This window comes from Fukomys damarensis, unplaced genomic scaffold (genome assembly GCF_012274545.1).
Source record: "Fukomys damarensis isolate Sample0158 unplaced genomic scaffold, DMR_v1.0_HiC HiC_scaffold_37, whole genome shotgun sequence".
In the NCBI taxonomy this organism is placed as follows: Eukaryota; Metazoa; Chordata; class Mammalia; order Rodentia; family Bathyergidae; genus Fukomys; species Fukomys damarensis.
The window spans coordinates 31624481-31639969 of record NW_022900949.1 but is presented as its reverse complement, the minus strand read 5'-3'; the positions used below and the strand labels follow the sequence as shown (position 1 = coordinate 31639969).

Sequence of the window (15489 nt, the reverse complement as noted above, 5' to 3'; positions counted from 1 at the left end):
CTCTGCCTGTATAGTTTTCAGCTGTAATCTGCTGACTCTCACTATCCCAGAGCCCTTCTGGGCAGTGCAGGGGCATGGGGAGGGAAGGCCCCATCACTCACAGTGACATTCGGCACTTTCTGGGCCTGTATTCCTAGGCTATGGCCATCACAGTGTTTAACTCCCGCTGCCCCGAGCCAGGAAGGCTGGCCAGGGGTGCCCCAACCCAGGCAGGACAAGGCCCTGGGTACAGCCATTAGGGAGAGTGCTCCAGGACAAAGATGCTGCTGCTGCTTCAGTTCCTGACACCCCTACTATCCACATGCAGCCCCACCAGTTTGGCCGAGCTCCCCACACTCAGGAGGGCAGAGTCCTGCTCACATTGCCCTCTGGGAGTCTAAGAAAAGTCGCTGACGCTTAGCTTATCCAACTTTTGCTTGGAAAAAGTGACAACTTCCAAATTCTAGGTGTCACACTAAAAAAATGGGAAGTGCTCTCCAAAATATTCTGAAAATGATGCCCAGCTACGTAAGAGTTGCAAGCAGAAGAGCCTGTGGTCCTGGTGGGTGGGCAGTGTACAACAGCTACTTGGGGGGCTGAGGCAGGAGGATCCTAAATTTGAGGCCAGCCTGGCAACACAGCTTCCTAAAGAAAAGGAGAAAGAAGTTTTTGGTCTATTTTTTGAAACAGGATTTCGCTATGTATTCCAGGCTGACCTTGAAACCAGAGTCCAGGCTACACTCAACTCACAGTGATCCTCCTGCTACAGGCTCCCAAGTGCTGGGACTATAGCCCTGCATCACCACGTCCAGCAAAGCTCTTGGTCTCGAAGCCTGCAGGAGGCATTCACAACGGATGAAGTACTGCACTCTGCTAGAATCTGGGGTCCCCACACAGCTGGTGGGGGCAACAGGGGCCTGAGGGAAGCCCCCAGGTAGGGGGAACTCATTACTCAGCCTGCACCTGTCCCCCAGCTGGAGGAGAGGAACGGAGGTCACCCACGAAGCGTGCTTGTCTGTTCCCCATCTGGAACCCACGAAGGCCCTGTTGAGGCCCCAGTTAACTGTCAGACCTGCTGGCTGTGCCCACATCTCTCAGTGCCCATCTGTGCAGTCTACACCCCCCAACCTACCCTGCACCGCAGCAGGCTCAGACCTGTGTTTCGGAGTACAGGAGGACTTAGCAGTTGTGACCTAAACCTGCTACCTCCTAACCTGTCCCTTCACCTATGCCAGCAGTGCCCAGCAGCAGTGCCTTTTTCTCCTGGTATGAAAGAGAACTGGACAGGGCTTTGCTCTGTGCTTGGCTATGAATTGCCCCTCACCAACACGATGGGGACATGGGGCAGTGCTGCAAGGGGTCACTCCTGTGCAGACTCTATAGACCTTCCCAGACCTGTGGACCAGGATCTGGGACTGTTTTGAGGCACTGGGCTGTCACCAAGAAGGGGAGGGATGCATGGTAACTCACCCAAGGTGCACATGCACATATGCACCCATCACTCCCGGCTATTTTTTATTTTTTAAAAATGGTTCCAACACAAGGCCCAGAGCAGCATGTGAACAGCACTGTCAGGTGACCAATGGGTTAAGTCCAGTGCCTGACCTATCATGTGGCTCCTGATGATAGCAAGGACACTGTGGCATCTGAACAGCAGACACTGGGCTGCAAGTGGGCATGAGTGTCCTTAGTGAATTAGACAGAGAGACACAAACCTGCACACAGACGTGTTCACCATGCACAACCTTGGCTACCAGTGGCTCTGCCGGCACCGTAATCGTGGCTGAGGAAGGGCAAGGCGTCCACAACAGGTGGAGCATGCAGCTGTCTCTTCTCTCCTGTTGCCTGTCCTACACGAACTCCAGGGAGAGACTGGAAGATAGCCACAAGACAATTCCACAAAACCTGAGGAATCTGACTTTAGTTTGGTTTAGTGTGTTCAGGGAGTTCATTTCTTCAGAGTTTTTAAAAATGTTCCATGTGCATCTCTGATGCTCAGTTCCTTACAGGTTGCTACCCGGTGCTGGTTTCAGGGAGTGGCAGGGGTAAGTTCGTCTCCACTGAAACTCCACTGATAAGAGCGGTGAGCTCTCCTGTGCAAAGTGCTGATGGTGGCAAGCTGCAGTTAGCTTTTTCCGGTGTGGAAAGCAACCGGCTCCTCTGAGAGAAAGACAGACTAAGTGGAGGGAGAGCAGCTAGTTGGACACCTGAGCCCTACAGCTCAGCAGGCCTGGGTCCTGGGGAAGGAAAGAGACCCACAGCAGGTGACATCTTGGATGCCCAACACTGCGCACACCACAGAGTAGAGCCGTATCCTTCATGAACACAACCCAGTTGCCAAGATCCTCCATGCTCCACTCCTCCCCCACCCAGGATTTGTCCCCATTCGGCCAAGAGACCCTGTGAGACCTTTCCCCCAGAGCTCCGCCACTCCGCTAGCTAGGCAAGCAGATGAATGCCACTCTAACTGGTAGGAGCATGGCCTCGAGGGAGGGAAGAGTGTAAAGTGATGAGTGAAGTTATTGTTTATTACCAGGCTCACTGCAGAACTGCCCAGAGCCATGAGGGCACCAGTCAGTCCTGGGTCTGGCTCCTGTGCACCAGAGCACCAGAGCAAAAGAGGCAGCTGCCCTCTCCGCCCTAACTGAAGACACATGGGCCACAGGCTCACTGCAAGGTGCTGACGGCCTCTCCAATCAGTTTGGTTCCTTAAAACTAAAACTGGTAAGGAAACCACTCACCAGTGCCCCAGCCAGGATGGTCCAAGGGGAAGGGTGCTGGCCAGAATGCACCAGACTCTCAGCCTCAGAGAAGGCCCTTCCCTCCTGGTGATGCTCTGAAGAGGCCTCTGCTCACTAGCTCCAGAGCTACATACTGGGCCCTTTTGATGCTTGGTTGGGGGGGGGCGGTTCCTGCATGCAGGTAGGGACCTCTCCCAGACACACGAACAATGACCAGGACATTAATTGCACCTCTTCCTGCAGGCTCATGGCCAAATCACAATGCACATCATACTGGGAGCCTCACTGTAGCCTGAGTGGGAAGGGAAAGTTGGCAACACACCCACTACCAAGGTGCACCACTGCTCCAGCATTCCCATGGCACTGACCCCAGGACCAACTCCAGGAAAAGCCGGAGGCCCACGGCTCAAAGGGCACAGGCTTCTGCCAGAGCAGGACAACTCAGGAGACCCAGACTGCCTGCCTGTCTGAGGCCATCCTAACACTGCATAGTGGCCGGGACCATTAGGTGTGGGTGGCCATGTCCACCCCAGGTCACAGAACTGAACCAAGTTACAGCTTCATAGTAAAATGAAAAGTCCATGAAAGAGGAAAATCCCCTAACTGAAAAACAAGGCAGGAAGGAAATGCTGCCGAGGAGTGAAGGCTGGTGCTCTAGGGGTTCCTGTGTTAGTCACTGTCATGCAGACACATCTGGCATGGACAGCAGCATCCAGGTTGCAGGTCTTGCTTCCCACCATCACTCAGGGCCCCCCTTCTGCTTGGCCAATGTGCACCTCAGCTCCCGCAGGTTCTCGGTCAGCACCTCCACCTCATCTAGCCGGCCGTATTGCTTGGCATCAAAGATGTAGGCCTTGATGTTGTTTATCTGCTGCAGGAGCAGGTCCTCCTCAATGGGCTCTTCAGCTTCTGGGCCACTGTCGCTGTCCACCTCAAAGGGGTTGGTGCCGGTGGGTGCCTCAAAGGGGTTGCCAGGCACAGGAGGGCTGGCAGGCCTCTGGTCAGGGCCATCATCATCTTCCTCAAAGGGGTTGGGTGCTGGTCTTTTGGGGCTGGTGAAAGGGTTTCCTGTGGCTGCTGCCTCCTCTTCTTCCTCCTCTTCCTCGTCCTCAAAAGGGTTGTACTCTCTGGGGAGCTCAGCCTGCACAGCAGCAGGGCTGGAGAGGAAGTCCCTGCTAAAGGGGTGTAGGGCACAGTCGCTCTGCTGGGGCTCAGTGCTGTGGGGGAGGTTCTCCCGGCCCAGGGCCCATGTTGCACCAGGTGAAGGTGTCTCAGGGGCCATGCCCAAGCCTGGATTGGAGCCCAGCTCCAGAGCGAAGGCAGGGTGTGGGCGCAGCCCCCGGCTGGGCTCCAGCAGGAAGGGTGCGGCCTCCCGGGACTCTAGGGCCCGGGTCCGAGAGTGCAGAGAGGTAGCCTGCTCCTGCTCCCGCTCCCGCTCCCGCTCCCGCTCCTGCAGCCTCTGCAGCTGCTCACGCTGTAAGGCCTCCTCCTCAGCTTGCCTGCGAGACAGCTCAATGGCCTTGGCCGTCTGCTGCTGGTCATACTCGTCCTGCAGCTGCCGCAGGTTCTCTCCCAGGGTGCGCACCTCATCAGTGCGGCCGGCAGCGTGGGCCTGCTTGATGAACGACTCAATGTTGTGGATCTGTTGCAGCAGTGGGTCAGGATCCTCGTGCTGGCCCTGTGTCCCAGGCAGTGGGAGCCAGCCCTCGGCCTTTCTTGTGGGGGCTACTTCCCCATTGGCTGCTGGACCACGCTGCTTATCCTCAAGCCTACATTGTGACTCCAGGGCAGCCTAGGGAGACATCAGAGCAAGGGTCACAGGGTTCCCAGCCAGACAGCACCCCCTGTAGCCCCAGTGGCCTCTACCTCCCCTCCTTTGGACCAAGACACTGGTCTGCTGAAAGAAGGCCAAGCAGGCTGTGATTTTTAAAACTGATCATGACTGAACAGGTCAGGGAGCAGCTATGCCCCAATCATGGGCTGCATACTTGGCGTAAACCTCCATGTCTCTCACCAGTTGACAGTGTTGGTACCCACCTAGGTTGAACAGACTAACTATCCTGGGGAGCTGTCTGCTTTATTTTGGGGATGCCAGAGATTGAACTGGGGCCTCAAGTACTCTACTACTTAACTACACTCACAGCTCTTATTTCTTCCTTTATAGAGACAAGGTCTCATGAAATTGACCAGTTGCCTCAAACTCTTGCTCTTCCTGCCTCAGCTTCTCAAGTGGCTAGGAATGTGGGAATACAGACTAGGAATATAAACACCATTCCTGGGTATCTTTGTACGGGGATTGAACTGAGGGTCTTTGCACAGCTACATCTCCAGCTCCCCCTCTTTTTGACTTGAGACAGGGTCTTGCTAAGTCATTAAGTTCCCTGGGCTGGGCTCGAACTTGTGATCCTCCTGCCTGAGCCTCCCAGAAAAGTTCAGATTACAGAAATGAACCAGCAGGCCTGGCTATTTTCTGTTTAACAGCATAATTTGCAGTGGAGACCCCCCAGTAACCCCCTTCCAGACGGAGCACTGCCAACCTCTGTTGTTCTCACATGAGAAGCAGTGGGACCTCAGGAACAAAACAAGGACCTAGGAGAGAGTTATCTTGGTTTCCATAGGTGGGCATGCACTGCAAAAGAACAGAAGAAAGCAAATATGTGTGGGAGAGAGAGGGAGGAAGGGAGAGAGGGAGAGGGAGAGAGAGACATAAAAGCAAATGCAAGGGACAGAGAAACAGAGACCTCATGCATGCATGAGCAGAGCTCTGGAGACACAGGCAGGCAGGACATCGGGGAGCCAGTGGGCCATGAGGATAGTGGCTGCCTCATGCCAGGCCCTACACACCTGTCTCTCCAGCATCCTCTTCCTCTCCATGTCCTGCTTCCTTTTCTTTTTCAGTTCTTCAAACTGTTCCTTGGTTGGCAGTGACATCAAACCCAGCAACTTTTCCTGTAAGGGTCACGACAGGGTCACACGCTCTGAGGAAAAATGGACCTTAGGCTCCACGTGCTCAAGTTGAGCTACCCCACCCCAGAGAGTGGCAGGGCCGGCCTCTGCTCTGCACCTTATGTTCATCCTACACCTGCCACCCTGCCATGCCTGCTTGCCTATCTCTGGAGGGCTATACAGTCAGTCACAAGCCAGCTCCTCAGTTGGGCATTGCCTACCCTCACTCTAGAATCCAGGCTCCTGAGGACAGTGTGATCCCAGGATCTGGAATCCAGCTTAGTGCCCAGTGGGCCCTCAGCAAATGTGACAAAGGCCCAGGTCTCAGCACCATATGTGGAGACACAGCCTCCACATCCACAATGGACCTCAGCAGGGAGGCCAAAGGCAGTCACCATTGAACTCAGGAGAGTTCAGGGCAGGACGATAACTCCGGGTCCAACTCCAGGCTCCAGGTGCCTTGACCATCAGCCACAGGCCCAGGAAGAGGCTCCACACCCCACACCTCAGCCACAGAGCCCCAGGCCACCTTGCACCCAGCTGCGCGCCAAGGTCGGGGAGAGAGCCCTTCATGTGCAGCAGTGCAGGCACTAATGACACAGAGTTTAGGGGGAAAGGACACAAGCCCTAACTACTGCACATGAAAATGCAAATGCCAAAACACCAGAATGATGAGTGAGCCACAGAGGGACACAAGACTGAAAGTCTTCCCTTCTTGGAAACCCACATTTTTCTCTTTCAAAACATGGCAGTTATGATGCACTGCTTCTCTTGAAGAATAACTAGTGTATAAGGGGAAAACAGGCCATGATATGGACCTGCCTGAGAGGAGAACCAGGGTGCCCAAGCGTACTCCTGCCACCCCAGAGCTTCACCTGCACGAAGAGCGTGGCCGAGTACCGGATCATCCTCTGCAGCCGAAGTGTGTTGGGATGTGGTGGGGGGTCCTGGTTCAAGCCCAAGGTTAAGATCTTCTTACTGGACCAGAACAAACACATCAGAAACAAGATGAGAGGTCTCTGGAGCTGCAGGCTTTTGTGCCAAGATAGGTGGAGATGGGTAACTTCACTGCATCTCCTGGAAGGCAGAGCCTAGCCTACCCTTTGAGGGGACCCACAGCACCTAACATAGTACAAGGTGTGCAACACACTCGGTCATTCATGGACTGACTACACAGGCAGATCTGGCTTCACCAGTGAGCAACCAGTACAACTGCACAGGGCCCAGCACGTCAAGGGACTCATGCTTGGTTTAATGCCCTTCTGTCTTCTTCTTAACTAGGCCTTGCAGATCACACAGCAGGTCCTGGATGTATGGACAATAACAATCCTCATCACAACTGTTCCTAAATCCCTGTACCTCCTACACCTAAGTGCTGACTTAACCCCAACTACCAGGCTACAGTTTGAAAGCGACTGTGAGCTGAGGTGCAGGCACAGCTGTGACTGTACTGGTTCACTCTTCTGCAGCATGGGGGCTGCCCTGTCCTCAGTAACCTCAGGGTCACCAGTGCAGAGTCACAGGGTCACACCTGACCCACAGCCCACAGCCCCAAGCCTGTGAGGAGCTTGTCCCTGGCACCATCCATCCCAACAGACTCACCTTAAGGCATCTATGAGCTCATATACTTTCTGCACCTCCAGGCGGAGGTCACTGGCCTGCTCCAAGCTGTAGGTGGTCTCCCCGGCACTGCGGAGAAAGCAAGCACATACAAGACTGCATCAGGTCAAGCTGATTGTGTGGCATCACAGGACCCTCAAGGCATAAGGCTGCACCAAGATGGTCAGTACTTGGAAAGAGGTATTTCAGGTCTGTATAGAAAAATACAGACCATGTTTACATTTAAAAAAAAATGTATTACAGTAAAAGACACCGTCTTCATTTCGTGTCACTGAGACACAATACACAACTCTAAGGAGGAGAGATCTATTTTGGCTCGTGATTTGTACATATTTCAGTCCATAGTCAGCTGGCTCTAGGGCAAGACAACATGACAAAGGGAAAACAGCTCATGGAAGGGCAGCAGGAAGCAGAGAATGATCAGGAGGAGGAGGGAGACAGATGCTGCCAGGCCATAGCCCCAGTGACCCACCTTCTCCCATCAGGATTCACCTCCCAACATCACATTCAGACATAAACTCACAGTGGACCAATCCACTGAGGAGTATCACATACCCATGATCCAAGCACCTCCTTAAGCCCACTCTATAAGCACATGAGACTTTGGGGGGACATCTAGCTATAAACCATAACAGACATATTGCTATGAATCCCCTCAACATCCTCCCTGTGAATTCCAACACACTTATCCCATCATTCTTGGCCACTTGTGGAAGCAGCTCTGGAGTTCTCTTCCATGAGTGTCTTTAAGCTGTGTTGTCCTGGCTGCCTCAGTGTCCAGCATCCATTCAAAATGTTTCTCTTCCAAGGTCATTCTGACTTTGGGGAAGAAATCATACAAGATCTGGCAAATAAGGTGGATGTTTTTACAAGCCTTCCTTTCTGTTGGATGGCACTTGACAGCAGCATTCACATGAATATTAAATGCATGCCATGTAGTAGTTAAAGGTAACATATGGATACAGAAGCTTCTATAGGGACGAACCCAGAAAGCACTGCACTGTGTGACAAGTCAGGTGCAAAAGGTCACATTCATGATGCCATTTATATAAGATGTCAAAATTGCCATTCCACTGAAACAGGAAGCACATTAGGGGGTGCCAGGGAGCAGAATGACCGCCCACGCTGTGATGTTTCTACCAGAGAAAGGAGAGGGTGTGGAATTAAGACAGTTGTGATGGCTGCACAACTCTGTAACTACAGTAAAAATCACTGCACTGTACACTACAAAAGGGAGGGTTTCACAGTCGGGGGGGGAGAGGAAGAGAGGAAGAAAGGAAAAGAAGAAGGAGAAAGAGAAAGAAAGGGGGAGAGAGGAAGGGAAAGGAAGGGAAAAGAAAAGAAAGGAAAGGAAAAAGGAAAGAAAAGAAAGGCACAAATCAAAGCAAGGCTTCCATCTGCACTACTCAGAGTTGCCCAAATGCTGGGATGCCCTCCTCAGGACACCACAAGGAAGGCTTACTTTAAGGATGCTGCCATCCGCACGTACTCGGGGGCTTTCTGGTCCACTTTCTCCATGCAGAGCCGCAATTTCTGAGAACAGAGCAAAGGTGAGTGCTGCTCCCAGGAGACGTGAGAAAAGCGCTCCTTTTTTCAAAACTGGGGTCTTTTCCTTATGGCTATCAATTTCCTAACTTACATAGCTACTTTCCATGCAGAAACTCTTTCAGGAGGGAAAGAGACTGAGGGTGGAGCTGGGCCAGGCATCCCAAGAGCAGTAAGCCCACTAGGGCCCAGGCAGTGAGTCTGCCGAAAAAGGAGGGCACAGTGATGCCAGGCAACAGCATAACAGGGCACAAGGTGTCACTGCCATCCTCGGAACAGGGGAGCCATCACAGACTCCACAGAGGATGGAAGACGGCTACCCTCAGTCCTGGGTCTGATTAGCACCACACTAGGTCAATGTGCAGCTGCATGTGGTTCTAGAAACAGCTGTGGGGTGACCCAAGCACACTGCTCCTCTGCCTGACCATAGCTGGCTCTGGTGTCCCGTCTACCTGATGCATCCCTGTGGTTGTCTCCAGCTCACAGATCTGCCCTGGCCACAAGGGCCCAAGCTGTCTCATCACCCCTGACTTTCCTGAGGCACCCTCTCTCAAAGTACGCCTCTGCTACAAGGTTCGGACAGAGGCATCTGGACCAGCTGAGAAGTGAGCACTCCCACCACAAGGCAGGGAATGTGCAACACTTCACAGGACTTTCTCCACTGGGCAAGTCTCCCAGGACTCTCCAGCCCACTATCCCAAGCCTCCAGGCCCTGCCTGGTCCACAGAGCTCTTCCTCCCACTTCCTGCTACTCTCCAAGGGCAGCTCTGCAACCTCCCAGGACCCAACAGGAATGAATGCAATTCAAAGGAAGCCCAGCACTTGCCAGATGGGCTAGCGCAGTCACCTCATAGAGCTTGGTGATGGCAGGTGTGTGCTCCCGTTCGTCCATCTGCTGCTCCCTGCGCAGCAGCGTGTCCTTGCAGTGCCTGCAGCAGCGGATGCGCTCATCCTCCTTCTCATCCAGCACAGAGCTCATGCTGCTCACACTGCCGATGCTGCCACGGCGCGAGCCATGCACACTGCCGGGAGACTGGCTGGGGCTGGTGTGGGTGCTCAGGGCATCCCTACTGGCGCTGGTGAGCTTGTCTGCAAATACAGAGGACACCCAGCTCTCCATGGCCCTTGCTGCATGCTGAGTCCTGGGGTGTGACTGGAGGGGCTACTGAGACCAGGCTCAACCCTCCTAGGCTCCCTCAAGTGATGAGATCCCAAGGGCACCCTCAGGCTGGCCCTCTGGTCCTCCACAGCCTTTCCTGGCTCCTGCCTTCCACAGCACAGTTCACAGCCCACATCCTCTGGGCAAACTATCCTCCCTCAGGCCCCTTCTCTCCCAGTGTGACAGGAACAATCCCAGACACCTGCAGTTCTTTGGGGTGGAAACTTTCACCTGCACCCTGAACACAGCAGGGTCACTGCAGGCAGCTGCTGGGAAAATGTCAGCCAATGGCCCATGTCCTGAAAATGTGGCTTACAGAGTCCCATGTGAGCCAGGAGGGAAAGAGGTAGAGCAGTGAGGTCAGCACCACTGAGAGTGGCCTGCCTCATCCCCCATGCTGCCCAGACACCCAGGGCCACCCACGTCTCCCGGAAGCCGGGAGATGCAAACAGCCTCTGACCAGCATGAATGCAGGTCATCATGCCAGTTTTCAGGCTGCCTGCAGCTGTGTTCCCTGGGGCCCACACCCCTGCCCTGGGACATGCATAGCCCAGGGCTCCTAAAGGTCACCTCCAGTGCCCTCAGCGTCTCCTGCATGAGGCCACTGAGGGCTGCTGGTGACTTTCACCTCAGAGGAAGGGACTTTAAGGTCCTCTTCCTAAAGCTCCCCTGCTACTTCCAGTCAGAGCTGACAGCTGCTTAGCCTCTCCTGGGTCCAGACACACATCCTGACCAAATAGCTATTTATTTGGGAGTCCACAGTCTCCACAGGCACTGCTTTCCTCAGAGCAGTTGGCAATGCCTTATAGACAAAAGTGGGAGAACAAAAGCCTGAGATCCAAGTTCAGCTGTGGCCTGTTTTGCACAGGCCTTAAGCTGTGTGTGGTTTTGTCATTTTTAAGAGGTTGTTAAAAAATAAGCAGCAATAGCAGCAATGGCACAGCGACTCTCCAGCAGGCTTGCAGTATTTACTGACTGGTCCTTACCAAAAGAGTCTGCAGCCTGTCCCTGCCTCAACCATGCCTGGGCCAGGTGGGCTTTATGGGGCTGACAGTGGGCTTCATGGGGACCCTATGGCATCACCTCCAGGGCCCTATGGTGCTGACAGTAACTGGCAAATGAGCTTATCCCAACAGTGGATGAGGTCCTCATCACCTACTTGCCAAGAGCAGGCTGATGAGCTCCATGCACTTCTTGCACATGATCGAGCCACAGAGGCGGCAGTGGTGGCGGCGGTTACGGATGCTGAACTTGCTCCCGCAGTCAGGACAGAAAGGGACATCCTGGTCATTGACCCAAGGCACCACAGACTTTTCGATTGCTTTGGGAAGGACAAAATAAAATCACACACACACACACACACACACACACACACACTCCATTTAAGAAAGATCTGGTCAGGGAAACAGAGAAGAAACAGAAAGAACATGAACAGAGTTCTCTGGTTACCTCGGATCTTCGCAGACTCGGTATTAGTTCTGTCAAATGCAGTGAGCTGGTGGGAGAAGAGGGTCAGGTGAGTTAGCCAGGGACATCCCTCCCACACTTCACTGTTCATGCTGTAAGGGACACTCTGCACTTCTCAAGCCCTGTCTCCAGCTCAGCCCCTCAGCTTCCCATCTCCAGACTCCTCCCTTCTCTGAACCCTGCCTCTTTCTCTTCATTATTCATGTCAGCAACAATTAGGTAGGCAAGGATGGGGTGGTATGAAAGCAGTGGGGAACTCTTCTTTCAGTCCTCCTACACAACAAAACCAGCCAATGAGCAGGGCATGGTGGTACACTTATAATCGCAGCACTTTGGGAGGCTGAGGCAGGAGGACTGCAAGTCTGAGCCCAGCCTGGGTAGCTCAGCAACTTAATGAAACAGTGTCTCAAAAGATAAAGGAAGGTCTAGGGAGGAGCTCAGTGCAGAGGGCCTGGGTTCATTCCCCAAGGCTGTACATGTTTCTGCCTATGAAGTTCACAAGAAGAGCTATACTGTTTCTGCCATGCCCACCACACAGTCCAGACTGTACTTAGCAGTGACTTCAGGGCAAGGCACAGCACAAATGTGGCACAGTTCTCACTGCAGGACCAGAGGGCCAGTCGAGGGTCCCCACACTGCACACTGGCCCTGGCTGAGGACACAGCACAGACCTGGCCACCACTCTTCTATTCCCCATCAAATAACACCACATACTAAACCCTGGAGTGACTGTGCCCAGGATACCCCCAAAATTTGGAAAAATTTCCCAGCAGCCAGTGGCTTTCAGCATGGAAGGAAGGGGAGCCTGGATACGGTTGTGTCACCCTGGCCACTTGTCCAGGAGAGCCAGCCCAGGCGGCAACTGTCCTCCACATCCTTGGCAGCCCTGTCAGTGTCAGACACACAAAACACACAGGCTACAAAATGTGGGACTTTCCCCCAGAAAACACATACTTGCAGAAAAAAAGTATTTTGAACAATAAAATTTACCTTCTCTAACCTGATTATTAATTTATTGACTTCAACGACATAGTGGTCGATTCTGGCAGCACGGTGTTTTTTGAAGTCAGAAAGATGGCTTCTCGTGGTCCCTAAGAGGAGAGAAAGCAGGAGCTTAGTGATTTGTCATCTTCCTTACAGAGCCTCTCAAGCTTAGAGCTTATCCTCAATGACTTCAAAAGCAAAACTTCTAGGACTTTTGTGTCCTGCTGAAAACTAAAGTCTGCTAACTTGCTAACCACAGCTGCTGGAGGCTTCCAATACAGCAGACGGGGCCTGGGCTCTAGGGTTAGCCTGCACCCAAGCTGCAGCTCCATACCCAGTTTGACCTCAGACAAGTCACTCGGCCTCCGTGTGAGCCAGGAGACTCATCCTGAGATGCAAAACCATGCTTTCTACTTCACAGGGTTGCTATGTAAGTTAAATAAAGTCCTTAAATAACAGACAGGTGCATGAATGTCTATTAAATAAAAAACCCAGTAACATTAAGGATCAGTTTTTTATTCTCTCATTTTTCCATATTTTCTAAAGTTGGTATGACACAACTTTTAATTATAATAAAAACAACCCTTCTTGGAAGGCCACAAAAGGGCTCACAGCTGCCTGTGGGGCAGCCAGCTGAGCTGACACTTCCTCAGTCCAGCAGCCAAGACCAAGACAAAGGTCCCCCAAAAATGCAATCGTGTCACTTGTCGCGACAGTAGACCCGAAATACCCCCTGCTCAACCCCATCTCCTCCAGGAAACCAGCGCTGCCTTCTGACCTGCCAGCACCATCCAGTCATGCATTCCTTGGATCACAGCTGGTATTCATCACATACTTGCTTTTAAAAATGTTAACTGGAAAAAATATTGACAACTATATGTTGCATATATTTATCACTGCACATCTTTTGAAATATGCATGCAGCATGGAATGGCTAATCATTATGTCTTACCTCATTCACTATGGTGAGAACAGCTTAGAATCTACTCTCTTAACAAGTTTGAGGAATACACTGTTTTTCTAACTAGAGTCACCATGTTGTGCCATACATCTCTTAAACTTACTCTCCTGTCTGAGACTTTATATCCTTTGACCAACATCTCCAAATACTATATTCTTAACCATCCTGGTCTTTTCTTCTCTAACCATACTCTAAGAGTCAATTAAATTTTAGTTTAGAATTATTAGGTGTGATTATAAACATTAACTTCAATTTTTTATTTCCTTCAGGTATTCAAATAGACATGTTAATCAGAAAACCACACTGGTAATCTGAGCTTGCCAATCATGAAATAATCTATCACAAAGCCAGTAAGAGTCCACATGTCTGAAATTTCTCCTTCATGTTCCTAAGGGGCATATATGTGTAACTCCTAACTAGTTACATACAGCTATGTATTTAAAGCTACTTCTTCCTGCAATGATGAAATGTTTCCCCTCTCTAACACAGGGACACAGAACACGTGGAATGTAGGATGCAGCTAAGGGATGGATTTTATTTTAGCATGACTTAGTTACATGTGGACAACAGAAGGCTAGTGGCCATTACTACACACAAAAAAAAGGTGAAGTGAAAACACTGTTTGGTGTGGTAGTGCACACCTCTGACCCGAGCACTCAAGGAGCCTAAGGATAGAGGATTGCCATAAGTTTTAGGCCAGTTTGGGCCACAAAGCCAGTTCAAGGCCAGCCTGGACTTCAAGGCAAGGCCATTTCAAAAAACATATGAACAGGGCCTGGGATTTAGCTCAGTGGCACTGCGCCTGCCTTGTAAATGCAAGGTCCTGAGTTCAATCCCTGGTACCACACACACACAAAAAAAGAACAAACATATGTGTATATAGATATGTATATAAGTGTGTACATATGTATATTTATATGTATATATGGGAAAAGGGGGAAGGGAGAGAGCAGGAGAAAGTGGGAGGAGAACTGTGAAAGAACCTTTATTTATTCACCTCAAAGACAGAAAACATCCCACCGATCTAGAAATGTAGCTCAGGGCAGAGTGCATGCTTATTAACCACAAGCCCACCCATTAATGACTGCTGTCATCCAGTAGTTAAAGGACAGATAAGACTGGAGAGTTCAACACAGTTAGTAGCATGGTATTTCTGCCAATAGCTTCACTGAGACATAATTCACTTACACACCATCTCAAGGTTTTGGTAGACCACAGGTTGAGCAACATCACAAGCAATTTTAGAATGTATCCACACCTGACAGGATGATCCCTTTGAAAGCCAGCAGATGGAGCCACAGGAAGTAAGGAAGTAGCTCAGGAAGTAGGCTGCCTCCCCAGGCCTCTCAATGAAGTTATGAGCAACAGGAGGGGACAGACCTGTGCTGGAGGCCACACCCAGGTGCAGGAAGCCTGAATTACACCCACTTCTGCAGCTTAAACTGCATAGCCTAGGCAGGTCCCTTGCCAAAAGAGGATGCAATGGGCTTGATACAGAGTGCATTGATGCAGACCCAATACAAGGGACACTCCTCTTACGGGACATGAGAGCCAGGAGAAACTCCGCTTTTGGGTTCACCAATGCCTTCTTAGACAACTCTGAAAACACAGCCCAGAACACAGGAGGTGCTCGGTTCCTGTCTGTGGAGTGAATGCACATGACAGTGAGAAAGTTTCTTACCAAGCTCTTGGGGCTCCCACATGTAAGGGTCAACCCCTCCATTGCTGAAAGATTCATATCCTGGAGCCCCTGACTCTGCTCGCTCATCCCCTTCCCGTCTCAGCAACTTGTTCTTTGCTTTCTTAGCCTTCTGGACAAGACCTTGAAAAACAACAAACACCATTAAGTAAACCATCAAGATCACCCAGTAAAAGGTCAAGGGAAACATCAAATAACAAAACCAATGAAATAATTTTCCTTGTTAAAATGTCAAAAAGCTGTGTGTCATCAGCCTATAACCCCAGCACTCCAGGAGGCTGAGGCTGGAGGATTGTTAAGTTAAAGCCCAATGTGGGCAATTTAGTGACTTAGTAAGACCCTGTCACAAAAAAAAAAAAAAAAAAAAAAAAAAAAAAAAATTAAAAAA

General features: G+C 51.4%; 1 protein-coding gene across 2 annotated transcripts in view; it reads right to left on the bottom strand.

Moving 5' to 3' along the window:
• Nucleotides 1-2851: 2851 nt before the first annotated feature.
• Rbsn (rabenosyn, RAB effector) overlaps nucleotides 2852-15489 on the bottom strand; it is a 19400-nt gene continuing 6762 nt past the window's right edge. For both annotated transcript variants that reach the window (XM_010637937.3, XM_019209564.2), the window contains 10 exons: nucleotides 15084-15224; nucleotides 12448-12548; nucleotides 11440-11485; nucleotides 11150-11311; nucleotides 9679-9920; nucleotides 8749-8819; nucleotides 7269-7355; nucleotides 6542-6644; nucleotides 5565-5669; nucleotides 2852-4512 (listed from right to left, as the gene is read on the bottom strand). In XM_010637937.3, the coding sequence (XP_010636239.1) occupies nucleotides 3460-4512; nucleotides 5565-5669; nucleotides 6542-6644; nucleotides 7269-7355; nucleotides 8749-8819; nucleotides 9679-9920; nucleotides 11150-11311; nucleotides 11440-11485; nucleotides 12448-12548; nucleotides 15084-15224 (2111 nt within the window). In that variant the 3' untranslated portion in view covers nucleotides 2852-3459. The remainder of the gene's footprint in view (nucleotides 4513-5564; nucleotides 5670-6541; nucleotides 6645-7268; nucleotides 7356-8748; nucleotides 8820-9678; nucleotides 9921-11149; nucleotides 11312-11439; nucleotides 11486-12447; nucleotides 12549-15083; nucleotides 15225-15489) is intronic.